This window comes from Hemiscyllium ocellatum, chromosome 11, assembly GCF_020745735.1.
Source record: "Hemiscyllium ocellatum isolate sHemOce1 chromosome 11, sHemOce1.pat.X.cur, whole genome shotgun sequence".
Classification (NCBI taxonomy): domain Eukaryota; kingdom Metazoa; phylum Chordata; class Chondrichthyes; order Orectolobiformes; family Hemiscylliidae; genus Hemiscyllium; species Hemiscyllium ocellatum.
The window spans coordinates 46,352,654-46,369,737 of NC_083411.1; the positions used below are offsets into that span (position 1 = coordinate 46,352,654).

Genomic DNA, 17,084 nt, shown 5'->3' on the forward strand with positions numbered 1-17,084 from the left:
TCTACAGAGGTAAGTTATATTCAAAGACTGGGATTTGGATTTGGATGTTTAGTTGCAGATCTGCTTTGTAACAATTTCTTGTTACATGTCATATTGAAAATGACTATTTAAAAAAAAAGAGATACAATGAATAGAATGCAGCTGAATATCCTATGGCCTGATCGATACTGATTAAACCATTTCCACCAAAGGACAATGCATTGACGCACTAACCTCTATCAAACCAAGAAAAGGTGGAACATTGAAGTTTGTACTTTTCCTGTTTTCGGGGCAGAAGTGTTAACTTGCAGGCAATACTTTCAAGAAAGGATAATAGTGATCAGGGAAACTTGTATGATTTTTGAGTCCTGAAAGAAGTTGGAACGCTAGGGGAATTAAATTGGTTGGGTGTCAGCTCTGTGTCAAACCTGGCAATGTGATGGCACATTGTGACTCAGTCTGAGAGCTGAGGATGAGAGCCCAATGTAGGCAAAACCAGTAAGCGGCAGTCTTCAATCTGGCTACTGCATGCAGCTCATCTGCAAAAATAGGGGGCATAGCACCAATTGGGAGAATACCCAAGTTTAGACTGGGAGAGTGGAGGGGGTGGTAGGGTATTGCTGGGTCGAAGAGTGGGTGAGGTAGGGTTGGAGACAAGGACCAGCTGGTCACTCCTCATTAAGGTCATTAAGCAACATGATGTCTTGATGTCATGCGGTGCCTTGACAGATCATTTAGGAGGCCACTGGAGAAACACAATGACCCAGTGGAGTTTGCGGGGAATATGCATCACTCAGTTTTGCAGAATGTGGCACTGAAGATCTAAGGTTTTGAGGTCTGCGTTACCTCATGTGACATGTATACTTTGACAATCTCCCAAATCAATCCTCAAAGTTCCCCATTTGCTGTCCAGAAATCAAACCTGAATATCTTCCAATCACAGTCAAACAGATGATGTCCCGAGGGAGAATCTTTAATAGTTATTCAACTGTTAAATTTATTATATGCAATTGTTTCTTAAAACAGTATTTTTCAATGATCTATTATCTGCCTGATGTAATAAAACATCCCCTCTTAGATTGATTTGAATATTTCTTCTAGTTTTTGAAGAGTTCTCTTTATTTCCGTCTTTCTCTGTAGTTTGGATCTCATGACAGTACCTCCTCCATTTCTGTAAGCCAGGTAAGGGAACCTCCAGATGTTGCCCAGACCCACAGCACAGCCAATCATTGAGAGCAAGTAGTCAGTCTTTGAGGACCAGTTACCCCGTTCCACATTCTCGTCAGCTTCACCGCTGATAGGATCTATCTAGGTGAAAGAGAGTAAATGGCCAAATCAGAAATGAGATTTTTTCAGATTAGAACTAAAACAAAAGGTCATTTTTGCTCACTATAGAAACACTATTTTATTCCCATTTTTATCAGTAAGTGGTTAACAGTTTGGAAATACCCTGAACCTGTAGATGGAGACTCACCCAAACATATGGACATACAAATTTCTAGCAGGAGTACACATCATAGTCCCTCGAGATTGCTTTGCCATTCATGCATGCCATGCTGAACTGATTGTTCCACATTCCTGCCTGTTCCTGATAACTTTACACTCCCTTGCTTATCAAGCTTCCTATCTATTAAGGGAATGAGTTCCAAAGACAGACAGACAAAAAAATCTCTCCTTATTCTGTTTTAACTGGGCAACCCATACTTTTATGGGTTTCATGCAGATTCATACAGCACAGAAACAGATCCTTCCATCCAACTCGCCCATGCCAACCAGCATCCAAAAGTGATCTAATCCTATTTACCAGTATTTGGCCCATATCCCTCTAAGCTCTTCCTATTCATATCCCCATCCAGATGCCTTTTAAAGTTGCAATTGTACCAGCATCCACCATTGTCCCAGGCAGCTCATTCCATAAATGCACCATCCTCTGTGTGAAAACGTTGCCACTCAGGTCATTCTTTTTTAAGCCTTCTGCTTTCACTTTAAATCTATGCTTTCTTGCTTCTCCACCACCCTGGGGAAAAAGCCTTGACCATTCACCGTATCAATGCCTCTCAAGAGTTTATAAACCTCTATAACATTACCCCTCAGCCTCTGACGCTCCAGGGAAAAAAAGCCCTAGCTTATTCAATCCCTTCTTACATCTCAAACCAGTCAGTCCTGGCAACATCCTTGTCAATCTTTTCTGCGCCCTTCCACATCCTTAACAACATCCTTCCTAAAGCAGGGCAACCAGAATTGAATGTAATATTCTAAAAGTAACCTCATCGATGTCTTTAGCAGCTGCAACATGATGTCTCAACTTCAATACTCAATGCACTAACCAATAAAGGCAAGCATGCCAAACACTGTCTTTATCACCCTGTCTACCTGCAATACTACTTACAAGGAACCATGTACCTGAATCTCAAGGTCTCTTTGTTTGGCACAACCCAAGGACTGTCTATTAACTGTGTAAGAACTGCCCCGGTTTGTCTTAGCAAACCCCAATACCTCACATTTACCTAAAATTAAACTTTATCTGCCGCTCCTCGACCCATTGGCCCAAATGATCAAAGTCTCATTGTCCTCCTTCCTAAATGTCCACTGTACTACCTACTCTGGTGTCATCTGTAAACTTACTAATCATGCCTCCTTTGTTGACATCTAAATTGTTTACATAAATGATGGAAAGTAGTGGACCCAGCACCAATCCTAGCATCACGTCACTGTTCACAGGCCTGCAGTCTGAATAACAATCCTGTACAACCACCTCTGAATCATGTCCACCTTCATCACTTCCTTCAGCAGATCATTCCATACATATAACACTTGCTGCATGAAAGCTTTGCTCCTCAGGTCCCTTTTGTATCTTTCCCCTCTCACCTTAAATCATATTTTTTTGCATTTTGCTTGTAAATATAAAGTAGTGAGTAAGGTAAGGGACACATATTTTTAATAGTTATATTGAGATCTGATTCTGCAATGCTTTTCAAAATAAGAATTAACTCGTCAGAAAGCAGTGTTGGAGAAATAAGACTGAGCTAACTCTGGGACTTTCAACAAAGTGTGAGGTTTTTTTAGGTAATTCTGGTTCTGCAGATTGTAAAAGGGGCTGAGATAGTATGCTCTTCCTGTCAGAGGTGGGAGATCAGGGAGCAGTTGAATGATCTGCTGTAGTTTTTGACTCCCTTACTCTGGGAGAAAAGACCTTGGCTAATCGCCTACCTGTGATTTTATAAACTTCTCTCAGGTTACACCTCACCCTCCGATGCTGCAGGGAAAATATCTCCAGTCTATTCAGCCTCTCCCTATAACCTGAACCCTCCAGAGCTGTCATTATGCTTGTAAATCTTTCAAGTTTAACAACATTCTTGCTATAGCAGGAAGGAGAAAGTGAGGACTGCAGATGCTGGAGATCAGAGCTGAAAATGTGTTGCTGGAAAAGCGCAGCAAGTCAGGCAGCATCCACGGAGCAGGAGAGTCGATGTTTCGGGCATCAGCTCTTCTTCAGGAATGAGGAAAGTGTGTCCATTTTTACCTCCTGCCCAAAATCCACTAACCTGACTGCCCCGGCCGACCCCTTGCCTCAGCCTGCTCCTGCTCCACAGAACTCATCTCTGCATACCTCGACACGGCCCTGTTCCCCTTAGTCCAAGAACTCCCCACCTATGTTCAAGACACACCCACGCCCTCCACCTCCTCCATGATTTTCGCTTCCCCGGTCCCAACGCCTTATCTTCACCATGGACATCCAGTCCCTATACACCTCCATCCCCCATCATGAAGGACTCAAAGCCCTCCGCTTCTTCCTTTCCCGCCGTACCAACCAATACCCTTCCACTGACACCCTCCTTCGACTGACTGAACTGGTCCTCACCCTGAACAACTTCTCTTTCCAATCCTCTCACTTCCTCCAAACCAAAGGAGTTGCCATGGGCACCCGCACAGCTACACTGGCACCACCCCCCGCCTTTTCCTCCGCTACTTCGATGACTGTATTGGCGCTGCCTCATGCTCCCACGAAGAGGTTGAACAGTTCATCCACTTTACCAACAGCTTCCACCCCAACCTCAAATTTACCTGGACCATCTAAGACTCCTCCCTCCTCTTCCTAGACCTTTCCATTTCTATCTCGGGCGACCGAATCAACACGGACATTTACTACAAACCGACCGACTCCCACAGCTACCTAGACTACACCTCCTTCCAACCTGCCCCCTGTAAAAACGCCATCCCATACTCCCAATTCCTTTGTTTCCGCCACATCTGCTCCCAGAAGGACCAGTTCCAATACAGTACAACCCAAATGGCCTCCTTCTTCAAAGACCACAATTTCCCCCCAGACATGATTGCCGATGCCCTCCACTGCATCTCCTCCATTTCCAGCTCCTCCGCCCTTGAGCCCAGCCCCTCCAATCAACACCAGGACAGGACCCCACTGGTCCTCACCTACCACCCCACCTACCTCCACATGCATCTTGTCATCCGTCGTCATTTCCGCCACCTCCAAACGGACCCCACCACCAGGGATATATTTCCCTCCCCTCCCTTATCAGCATTCCGAAAAGACCACTCCCTCTGTGACTCCCTTGTCAGGTCCACACCCCCCACCAACCCAACCTCCACTCCCGACACCTTCCCCTGCAACCGCACAAAAAGAAAAACTTGCGCCCACACCTCCCCCCTTAGTTCCTTCCAAGGCCTCATGGGATCCTTCCATGTCCACCACAAATTCACCTGCACCTCCACACACACATCATTTACTGCATCCGCTGCACCCGATGTGGCCTCCTCTATATTGGGGAGACAGGCCGCCTACTTTGCGAAACGTTTCAGGGAACACGTTTGGGACACCCGGACCAACCAACCCAACCACCCCGTGGCTCAACGCTTCAACTCCCCCTCCCACTCCGCCAAGGACATGCAGGTCCTTGGACTCCTCCATCGCCAGACTATAGCAACACGATGGCTGGAGGAAGAAGAGCGAGCCATCTTCCGCCTAGGAACCCTCCAACCACAAGGGACGAACTCAGATTTCTCCAGTTTCCTCATTTCCCCTCCCCCCACCTTGTCTCAGTCAAATCCCTTGAACTCAGCACCGCCTTCCTAACCTGCAATCTTGTTCCTGACCTCTCCACCCCCACCCCCACTCCAGCCTATCACCCTCACCTTGACCTCCTTCCACCTATTGCATTTCCAACGTCCCTCCCCCAAGTCCCTCCTCCCTACCTTTTATCTTAGCCTGCTGGACACACTTCCCTCATTCCTGAAGAAGGGCTCATGCCCGAAATGTCGACTCTCCTGCTCCTTGGATGCTGCCTGACCTTCTGCGCTTTTTCAGCAACACATTTTCTGCTATAGCAGGAAGGCCAGTAATCTATGCAATATTTTAAAAATAACCTCACCAATGTCGTGTACAGCTGAAACACAGTGTCCAAACTCCTGTACAAAAGGCCGTGACCATCGAGGCAAGCTTACCAAACAGCTTATCTGTGACACCTGTCTACCTTGTTGACATGGCTGTCAGTGCCATATTCCCAAGAGTCCATCCCCACTTTACAGTATCCAAAATGGTATTCTTATTTGAAAGGGGAATAGCCACAGGAGACTCCTGTACTACCTGTCTACCTCTCCTGGTGGTCACCTGGTCTGTACCTGCAGTGTTTCCACATTCATGAAGCTACTGTCTATCACACTCCCCAGCTCCTGTACACTCCTCCTTGCCACTAGCTGCTGTTCTAAACAATTCATGTAGTCTGATAGAAATCGCAGCCAAATGCGCTTCAGTAGACATAGTCCCCAGGATCATTCAACTGCTCCCTGATCTCCCACATTCGACAGGAAGAGCATACCATCTTGACCCCTTTGACAATCTGCAGAACCAGAATGACCTAAATAAAATCCTCACACTTTGGTGAAAGTCCCAGGGTTAGCACAATCTTATTTCTCCAACACTGCTTTGTGACAAGTTAATTCTTATTTTGAAAAGCAATGCAGAATCAGATCTCAGGATAGCCATTAAAAATGTGTCCCTTACCTTTGTCACTATTTTATATTTACAAGCAAAATGCAAAAAAATTACAATTTTTAACTCTTAAGTTCCAACCTTATAACTTATAGTGATATCATATATCTTATAATAAAACTCTTATAACACTGAGCTGATAAGGTTCATTACCCAAAGTTCTTTAATATACTGTTAGGCAGCGATGTTTAGAAATCACTGACCCCTATCCAGCTTTGAGTTCCAGCATGCTGCTCCTTCTGCCTCTAAGATTCGATTTCCCAATATTAGCTGTGATTCCTGCTCTGGTCTCCATCTCACAGACACCCGATATCCAGAACCTTTGCTTATGGTCAGTCTCTGACCTTACCATTGTGATCGCTCTCCCAAAGCTTCATTTTCCATGTGCTGTCCTTTCTCCTCTTTAAAATACACTTGTTTTTGATATCTTTTCCAAAAGGTTCGAAAAACATTGCTAAACTGAAACAAAAGAGTGCTCCACAGAAGAGTGGGAATCCAATTCCCGCGCTGGAAAAAAAACCTCGAACCCAAGAACAGTCACAATTCTCTCCCATGCATCTTTCTTGTTCAAGGAACCCCCACAAGAGAAACCTTTCCGCAGACACCCTGTCAAAACCCCCACCAGATCATGTACATTTCAATCAAATTACTGCAGTTATAATTCGACAAAATACTCACTGTGCCCTCTGGAGGATGGGTATGATGGTCACTCTGCGAGCACCCACTTAAAACCAATTCCTTCTGGTCCATATTTGGACAATGGTGAATGATTCCTGTACTGGCTTCAGAGTTGGATGTAACTATTCAGTACGCTGCTTTCCCCCGAAGTCTTTGCAAACACTTATCTGCTCTGAGATGCTTGGAAGACTGATTCACAGATAATTGACGCTTCCACATGAGTAACCAATCTCTTGCGCTGTTTAAGGTGGTAGTCCAAGATTATGTCTGATGTTAATCTTTAATTTTCATACTGAATATCTCAGTTCAAAGGTAGTTTCCAAATAATCAGTATCAAATTTCAGTTTGTCAGCAGTTGAATTTTTAAAGAGTTCAGCACTGAGTGAAACATTCGACCAAACAGAATCTTGTAACTGGTAGGGACAGCCCGGATTTGCTTCCTATAAATCTGCTTTTGCTCCAACTATAATGGAATCCTTTGTTTCTGGGTTTACTCTTGAATACAGGGCGTGTTGTGAAACACAAAGAGTGTGGTGCTGGAAATGCACAGCAAGTCAGGCAACATCCGAGGAGCAGGATAGTTAACAGTTCAGGCATAAGCCCTTCATCAGGAATGAGGCTTGTGGCCCAATGGAGCTGAGAGATAAATGGGAGGGGGGACTGGGGTGGTGGGGTGGCTAGATAGCTGGGAATGCGATAGACGGTTGAAGAGCTAGAAGGCAGAGGAGATGACCTGGGGGTGCAGTGTGAGAAGGATTCACTGCGATCCTTGTCGATGGAGGAGGAGAAGAACGTCTTCAAGGTAAGCATCCTTGGGAGGGACTGAGAGATAAATGGGAGAGGGGTGAGGCCCTTAGGCCACAAACCTCATTCCTGATGAAGGGCTTATGCCCAAAATGTCGATCCTCCCGCTCCTCGGATGCTGCCTGACCGGTTGTGCTTTTCCAGCATCACATTCTTCGATGCCGATCTCCAACATCTGCAGTGCTCACTTCTTCCTAACCTTTAGAAAGGCGAGTATTGGGACATTGTGTTACGGCTGTGCAAGACACTGGTGAGACCGCATTTGGAGTACTGCGTAGATTTCTGATTACCCTGTTATAGGAAGGATTTTATTAAACTGGAAAGGGTACAAAAATGATTTGCAAGGATGCTACCGAGGCTGGCGGGCTTTAGTTGTAAGGTGAGGCTGGAAAGGCTGGGACTTTGTTCATTGCAGCTTAGAAGGCTGAGGGGTGATCTTTTAGAGATTTATAAAATTGAGAAGGTGACTAGCAAGGTCTTTTCTGGGGTATAGGGGAGTCCAAAACTAGATGGCATGGGGTTAAGTTGAGAGGGGAAAGATTTAAAAGAGACATGAAGGGTAACTATTTCACACAGAGAGTGTGTGCATGGAACAAACTGCCAGAGGAAGTGATAGAAGCAAGTACAATTACAACATTTAATAAATATTTAGATGGATGTAGCGATTGTAATGAGGTCAGCCAGGTGGACCTCATAGAATATGAGTTCCCTAATTGGGGCTGCTAATCTGGTCCAATCAGGAAGCCCTGACTGGGAGAGAAAAACAGGAATGTCCTGGCCAACCTGGCCATAAACAGGTCCAGGCAGCGGGCCGTGGAGGGGGTCATTAGGGCCGACTGTCTGCCCCTCTTCCGCGGTTACGTTAGGGCCCGGGTGTCCTTGGAGAAGGAGCACGCGGTGTCCACCAACACCCTGGAGTTGTTCAGGGAGAGGTGGGTGCCGCAGGGAGTGGAGTGCATCACTTCCCCCTCCAACGCTATTTTGATTTAGTCCCTGCCCTCCCCTTCACTATTTGATCACACAGCATTGCCCTCTTTGATGTGAAGGGCACTGCTTGTCACTGGCCACTCGGGTGTTTTCCTATCTTCCTGGTGGTGGAAATTGAATAAAGATTTGTGCACTTTGTGTCTCTCACTGCGTCTCACACCTGCACACACACACTGTGGGTGCTGGGGAAAAAATGAACACTACCGCAAAAAAAAACAGGATTGTATAAATAAACAGGAGATGCATTGCCCTTAAAAAAAATATAAACAGGAGTGTCAACATGATGTTCTAGCTTAGTTGGTTAAAGTACTAGCTCGCTAAACAGTGAAATTTGAGGTTCAAATCCTAGCTATGCCTACACATCACATGAACTATATTTGATCACACAGCGTTGCCTTTTGTGAAGGGCACTGCTTGTCACTGGCCACTCGAAAAAAAAATCCAGAAATGTCAGACATCCTGTTCATTCTGAGACCGGGCTCTGAGGGAGCTGGATCAGTGTCAAGGATCTCCACTTGTAAATAAAGGGGGATTTGGTGACGGGATCTTGGAGTTATTTCAGAAAGCGTTAGAGGGAGATGGGCCAAACTCAGACAAATGGGACTAGTTCAGTTTAGGAAACCTGGTGGACATGGATGAGTCGAGCCAAAGAGCCTCATTTTGTGCAGTATAATTCTATGACTTTACCTATCTCCAAATAACAGATTAATATCATATCAGTTGAAATATAACTGCTGGCTTTATGTTTGTATGCCTCATGAACTTTGAGAAATATTTTTGTGAAAAGCTGAGTGGAATGCAAACATTCAAGTTCTGACTAGTATGAGGATTGGCCTAAGTTTCATGAACACTTCTACTACGTTGCTTATTACTGACAATATTAATGAAGTACTGCAGACTGTAGCTGGCAGAATATCATAAATAAGAAATAAAACCATGGCTTAAAATGACTTTTTTTTGCCCCTCATGAGCACTTAAGATTTTCTAGAGAGGTAATGTTGACCTTTGGCTTCCAGCGCCCTGTGTTCATTATACCATATTGTTTACCAATAATATCAATAATAGTAGCATAAATATCAGGACTTTGTACCAAGTAACGAAGATAAAATGAGTCTTACACTTTCAACCTCTTTTAAAGTGTGATTACAAGCAATTTGCACACTCCATGTTTCTTAGATTTGGAGATGCCGGTGTTGGACTGGGGTGTACGAAGTTAAAAATCACACAACACCAGGTTATAGTCCAACAGGTTTAATTGGAAGCGCTGCTCCTTCATCAGGTGGTTGTGGAGTACACAATTGTAAGACTCAGAATTTATAACAAAAGTTTACGGTGTGATATCACTGAAATTATATATTGATTGTTTGTTAAGTCTCTCATCATTTAGAGTGAGCATGTTGGTTTCACTTCTTTCACATGTAAATCATTCTCAGCTTAACTTTAACAATTGATGTCAGCCCAGATAATGTGTTGAAGGTATTAGCCTCCTGTGTGCTGTTGTCTCTGCCATAATGTTTAGACTGATTCTAATCTAAAAAAATGAGTCAACAGAGTCTAACATGGATTTATGATTATTTTGAGCAAAGTACAATGTAACTCGACAATGTAACAAATTCACCTCACAAATGTATATGTGTATGCGTGCAAATGTGTGTTTGTGTGTGTGCGTGCGTGTGTGTCTGGGGTGTGGAGTTGTGAATGTCTGTGAGAGAGAATCTATATGTGTGTGAGTGTAAAGTGGTCTAAGTCTGTAAGAGCGTGCATGTGTGAGTGTGGGAGTGTGTGTGTATGTAGGAATGTGTGTGTGTGTGTGTGTTTGGGATGGGGGAGCTGTGAGTGTCTGTGTGAGAGAGAGTGTATATGTGCGTGTGTGTGAGTTTGGTTTGTTCTGCTGATTTCAAGTAATTTTTTCTGTCAATATTTCTCGATATGTGAGAATGGGAAACCAAATATACATTTTCAGAGATGAAAAATGTGTTGCTGGAAAAGCGCAACAGGCCAGGCAGCATCAAAGGAACAGGAGAATCGACGTTTCGGGCATAAGCCCTTCTTCAGCCCGAAATATCGATTCTCCTGTTCCTTTCATGCTGCCTGACCTATTGTGCTTTTCCAGCAACACATTTTTAAGCTCTGATCTCCAGCATCTGCAGTCCTCACTTTCTCCTCTACGCTTTCAGAGATCCAATTGTCCAACAAGGAGAATGAAGATGAACTGATCCTGTAGCATCAAGCTCATGATTAGATATTGAATGGTTGAATTGACATTTTTCCAAGCCAATGCCCTTCCTAACATAATCATCCTTAGGTTAATGAGATATATGGCAGAATTTTCCTGTCTCTGAGTTGGTGAATATAATGGCAGTCAAGATTAATTATTCCAACAAGAGTCAAAAAGTTGAATTTTACTGCAAAGAGTAACATCAAGCCCTCATGACTTAGGTGAAAAGTTCAAAATCTCACCATTGGGCATTGAGAAGCCTATTGGATGCATTGCGTCTAATTAATTGCACAACTCACCATACTTATATTGTACGCTCAGTCTTCCACTCCACAATCAAGAAAATATACGGTGTAACAACTATTGGTTAAAAAAAACTAGTGACTTGGCTCACCAGTGTCTATTGGAGCCCTTGGAATGCTTGTGCCTGGCCATTGAGCTTCTCTACATGAAGGTGAAACGTTTGAATCTAACAGGATTAAGTAATGCATCAGCTCAAAGTGTTTGTGGTAAAATAAGTAGATGGCAAAGAGGCAAGCTGGGGATTGAGTGCTATAAACAAGGATGAAGTCAAGACTGCACATTTGCCAGGATAATGGGAGGCTTTTAGTGGACATGAACAATACCTTTATGTAGGAATTAAGTGACATACAGTTATAAATTGGTCAGATTAGAAATGGAATGCTTGATTAAGAGAACTTATGGACTTTTGCCAGAGTTCAGACTTAGAATGCTCAAAACTGATTTGCTTTGTCTAGACAGGGGATAAATAATTATAATTGATAGAAAAGTTGGGCTGCAAAGGCACTACAAGCCAGGCAGCATCAGAGGAGCAGGAAACTCAACATTTCAGGTCAGGACCCCTTATCAGCACTCAGGAGGTCCTGATGATGGGTCCTGACTCAAAACGTCGACTTTCCTGCTCCTCCGATTCTACCCTCTCCCAGTGACCCTGCATTTCCCATGGCTAATCCACCTAGCCTGCACATTCCTGGACACAAAAGGCAATTTAGCACAGCCAATCCACATCTTTAGACTGTGGGAGGAAACTGGAGCACCCAGAAGAAATGAATGCAGACACTGGGAGAATGTGCAAACGACACACATTCAGTGTGGAACTAAGGTCCCTGGAGTTATTAGGTGGCAGTGATAATCTGATCAAGCCTATGTTATAGACAGAGCAGATCCCTTCAAAATATATTAGGGAGGTAGCCTAGACCCTAATGTTTTCTTACTTTAAAGGTAAAGGTGTGGTGTTTTAAAGGTAAGTGTTAGATATATAAGTATGCCATTTTGGATACTGCTGTGGGGGGATGACCTAGCAGGGGAAAGCCACAGTGACTAGGTTTCCAGACACTGTGCCTGGTTCTGTGGCTCATAAAGGAAGGAGGGAGAATAGGAAAGCGTTAGTGGTAGGAGACTGAATAGTTAGAGGAACAGACTGGAGATTCTGTGGTTGCAAATGGGACTCCCAGAAGGTAAGTTGCTTCCCAGGTGCCAGAGTCCAGGATGTCTCTAATCGAGTCTACAAGATTCTGAAGAGGGAGAGTAAGAAGTCATGGTGCACATTGGCACCAATGACATAGCCAGGAAAAGGGATCAGGATCTAAAAAGTGTGTTGGAAGTTAAAAAGCGAGACGAGTAGACTAGTAACCTCAGGATTATTACCAGTGCCACATGCTGGTGAGGTGAGGAACAGGGCGCAAGTGCAGCTAAACACGTGGCTACAGGGCTGATGCAGGAAGGAGGACTTCAGATATGTAGATCATTGGGGTACCTTTTGAGGAAGGTGGGACTTGTACATGAAGGACGGGTTGCATTTAAACATGAGTGGCACCAATGTCTTGGGTGGGAGATTTGCTAGAGCACTTCGGGAGAATATAAACCGGTTTGGCAAGGGGATGGGAACCAGAGCTACAGAGCTACAGGAGAGGGTAGTTGTTGAAAGGACAGAAAGAGAACGCAGAGAGTCTGTCAGGAAGGATACACAGTTGATAGGGCAAAGGGATAGATTAAAGTGTGTCTGTTTCAATGCAAGGAGTGTCAGGAATAAGAGTGATAAACCTAGATGGATCAATACTTGGAACTATGAAGTTGTGGCCAAAGTGGAGACATGGATTTCACAGCAACTTTTACAGGATATTGTAGGATTTAGATCTTTTAAAAAGAACAGGGAGGGGTGTAAAAGAGGAGGGGGAGTAATTAGAGAGTGGATCACAGCTGCAGAAAAGGAGGTTGCTGAGGAGGGTTTGGCTACTGAGTCAGTATGGGTGGAAGTCAGTAACAGAAAAGGAGCAGTCCCTTTATTGGATATTTTCTATAGAGCCCCTAATAGCAGCAGAGCAATGGAAGAACAGATTGGACAGCAGAGCTTAGAAAGGTGCGGATGTAACAGAATTGTTGTTATGGGTGACTTCAACTTCCCCAATACTGACTGGAACCTCTTTAGTACAGATGGTCTGGATGGAGCTGATTTTGTCAGGTGTGTCCAGCAGGGATTCCTGACTCAATATGTAGATAAGCCGACTAGGCGGGGGCCATGTTGGATTTGGTGCTAGGAAATGAGCCAGGCCAGGTGTCAGATTTCTCGGTGGGAGAACGTTTCAGTGACAGTGACCACAACTGCCTCACCTTTACCATAGCCATGGAGATGCATAGGAATAGACAGTATGTGAAGGTATTTAATTGGAGGAGGGGAAATCATACTGCTATTAGACAGGATCTGTGGAGTATAAATTGGGAACAGTTGTTCTATGGGAAAGGCACAACAAAAATGTGGAGGTTTTTAAGGAGCACTTGTTTCGAGTGCTGAATAACTTTGTCCATTAGAGACAGGCAAGGAATGGTAAGGTTATGGAGCCTTGGATGACAAGAGCAGAGGAGCTTCTCATCAAGAGGAAGAAGGAAACTTACTTGAGGTTGAGAAAACAAGGATCTGGCACAGTTTCAGAGGATTACTGGGTAGCTAAGAAAAAACTCAAAAATGGACTGAGGAGAGCTAGCTGGAGGCGGGAAGGATTAAGGAAAACCCAAAAACCTTCAACATGTACGTGAGGAATAAGAGAATGATCAGAGAGAGGGTAGAACCAATCAGGGATAGTGGAGGGAACCTGTGCCTGGAGTCTGAAAAGGTAAGGGAGCCCCTCAATGAGATTTTTGCTTCAGTATTCACTGGAGAGAGGGACCTTGTTGACAGTGAGAACACCATGGACCAGGTTAATAGGCTTGAACAAATCAATATTAAGAAAGTGCGTGTGCTGGACTTTCTGGGAAGCATCAAGATAGATAAGTTCCCCAGGGCCGGACCAGATATATCCAAGGTTACTCCAGGAAGGGAAGAATGAAATTGCTGCACCTCTGGCAATGATCTTTGCATCCTCACTCTCCACGGGAGTGGTACTGGAAGATTGGAGGGAGGCATATGTTGTTCCTCTGTTCAAGAAAGGGAATAGGAAAATCCGTGTGAATTACACGCTAGTCGGTTTTACATCTGTGGTAAGCAAGGTGCTGGAAAGGATTCTGAGAGATAGGATTTATGACTATTTGGAAAAACACAGTTTGGTTAAAGATAGTCAGCAGACTTTGCGAGAGGCAGGTCATGCCTCACAAGCCTTATTGAGTTCTTTGAGGATGTGATGAGACAAGTTGATGAAGGTTGAACAGTGGATAGAACATAGAACATAGAACAATCCAGCACAGAACAGGCCCTTCAGCCCACGATGTTGTGCCGAACATTTATCCTAGATTAAGCACCTATCCATGTACCTTTCCAATTTCCGCTTAAAGGTCACCAATGATTTTGACTCTGCCACTCCCACAGGCAGTGCATTCCATGCCTCCACCACTCTCTGGGTAAAGAACCTATCCCTGACATCCCCCCATACCTTCCACCCTTCACTTTAAATTTATGTCCCCTTGTAACACTCTGTTGTACCCGGGGAAAAAGTCTAACTGTCTACTCTATTTATTCCCTGATCATCTTATAAACCTCTGTCAAGTCACCCCTCATCCTTCGCCGTTCCAACGAGAAAAGGCCGAGAACTCTCAACTTATCCTCGTACGACCTATTCTCCATTCCAGGCAACATCCTGGTAAATCTCCTCTGCACCCTCTCCAAAGCTTCCACATCTTTCCTAAAGTGAGGCGACCAGAACTGCACACAGTACTCCAAATGTGGCCTTACCAAGGTCCGGTACAGCTGCAACATCACCTCACGACTCTTGAATTTAATCCCTCTGCAAATGAACGCTAATACACCATAGGCCTTCTTACAAGCTCTATCCACCTGAGTGGCAACTTTCAAAGAGCTGTGAACATAGACCCCAAGATCCCTCTGCTCCTCCACCTTACTAAGAACCCTGCCGTTAATCATGTATTCTGCATTCTTATTTGTCCTTCCAAAATGGACAACCTCACACTTGGCAGGGTTGAATTCCATCTGCCACTCCTTAGCCCAGCTCTGCATCATATCGAAGTCCCTTTGCAGCCGACAACAGCCCTCCTCACTATCCACAACTCCACCAATCTTCGTATCGTCTACAAATTTACTGACCCACCCATCGACTCCCTCTTCCAAGTCATTAATAAAAATTACAAACAGAGAGGACCCAGAACTGATCCCTGCGGAACTCCACTCGTAACTGAGCTCCAGGCTGAAAATTTACCATCTACCATCACTCTCTGACTTTGACCAGTTAGCCAGTTCTCAATCCAACTGGCCATATTTCCCACTATCCCATGCCTCCTGACTTTCTGCATAAGCCTACCATGGGGAACCTTATCAAATGCCTTACTAAAATCCATGTACACTACATCCACTGCTCTACCCTCATCCACATGCTTGGTCACCTCCTCAAAGAATTCAATAAGACTCGTAAGGCAAGACCTACCCCTCACAAATCCATGCTAGCTGTCCCTAATCAAGCAGTGTCTTTCCAGATACTCATAAATCCTATCCCTCAGTACCCTTTCTATTACTTTGCCTACCACCGAAGTAAGACTAACTGGCCTGTAATTCCCGGGGTTATCCCTATTCCTGTTTTTGAACAGGGGCACAACATTCGCTACTCTCCAATCCCCTGGTACCACCCCGGTTGACAGTGAACACGAAAAGATCATTGCCAATGGTTCTGCAATTTCTTCTTTTGCTTCCCACATAATCCTAGGATATATCCCGTCAGGCCCGGGGGACTTGTCTATCCTCAAGTTTTTCAAAATACCCAACACATCTTCCTTCCTAACAAATATCTCCTCTAGCTTACCAGTCCATTTCATACTCTCCTCTTCAACAATACAGTCCGTCTCACTTGTAAATACTGAAGAAAAGTACTCATTCAAGACCTCTCCTATCTCTTCCGACTCAATACACAATCTCCCACTACTGTCCTTGATCGGTCCTATCCTCGTTCTCGTCATTCTCATGTTTCTCACATACGCATAAAAGGCCTTGGGATTATCCTTGATCCTACCTGCCAAAGATTTTTCATGCCCTCTCTTAGCTCTCCTAATCCCTTTCTTCAGCTCCCTCCTGGCTATCCTGTATCCCTCCAACGCTCTGTCTGAACCTTGTTTCCTCAACCTTATGTAAGCCTCCTTCTTCCTCTTTACTAGACATTCAACCTCCCTCATCAACCAAGGTTCCCTCACACGTTGATACTCCTTGCGTTGAAGTATACACACTTGAACCCATCTCTGTGTCTGCAAGTATTCCATGTCAGTGCTACCTTCTCCACTACCTCCCTACATTCTTGGACATCCTGAAAAACAGCTAACCTACTTGCTGGACTACAAGTCCGGATCCCATCCCCCTGCCAAATTAGTTTAAACCCCCTCCCGAAGAGTGCTAGCAAACCTACCTCCCAGGATGTGGTGTATATGGATTTCAGTAAGGTATTTGGTAAGGTTCCCCATGGTAGGCTGATCCTGAAGGTTAGGAGAGATGGAATACAGGGACATTTGGCTGTCTGGATATGGAATTGGCTGGCCAAAAGAAGACAGTGATAGGTCATGGATTGAAAGTATTCCGCCTGGAGGTCAGTATCCAGTGGTGTCTCGCAGGAATCTGTTCTTGGGCCTCTGCTCTTTGTAGTTTTTATAAATGACTTGGATGAAGAAGTGGAGGGGTGGGTTAGTAAGTTTGCCGGTGACACAAAGGTCGTATTGTAGATCGTGTCGAGGGCTGTTGCAGGCTACAACAAGACATTGACAGGATGCAGAGCTGAGCTGAGAAGTAGCAGATGGTGTCCAACCTGGATAAATGCGAAGTGATTCATTTTTGAAGGTCAAATTTGAATGGTGAATACAGAATTAAAGATAGGATTCTTGGCAGTCAGGAAGAACATGGGGAATTGGGTTCCATGTACATAGATCCCTTAAAATGACCACCCAAGTTGATAGGGCTGTTAAGAA

At 44.6% G+C, this 17,084-nt stretch overlaps 1 protein-coding gene across 1 annotated transcript in view; it reads right to left on the minus strand.

Moving 5' to 3' along the window:
• LOC132820192 (sodium- and chloride-dependent neutral and basic amino acid transporter B(0+)-like) overlaps positions 1 to 6,977 on the minus strand; it is a 114,156-nt gene extending 107,179 nt beyond the window's left edge. Inside the window, exons 1-2 of the mRNA XM_060832161.1 lie at positions 6,668 to 6,977; positions 1,140 to 1,287 (exon numbers count right to left, since the gene is read on the minus strand). Coding sequence (XP_060688144.1) covers positions 1,140 to 1,287; positions 6,668 to 6,739 — 220 coding nt within the window. The 5' untranslated portion in view covers positions 6,740 to 6,977. The remainder of the gene's footprint in view (positions 1 to 1,139; positions 1,288 to 6,667) is intronic.
• Positions 6,978 to 17,084: the final 10,107 nt, after the last annotated feature.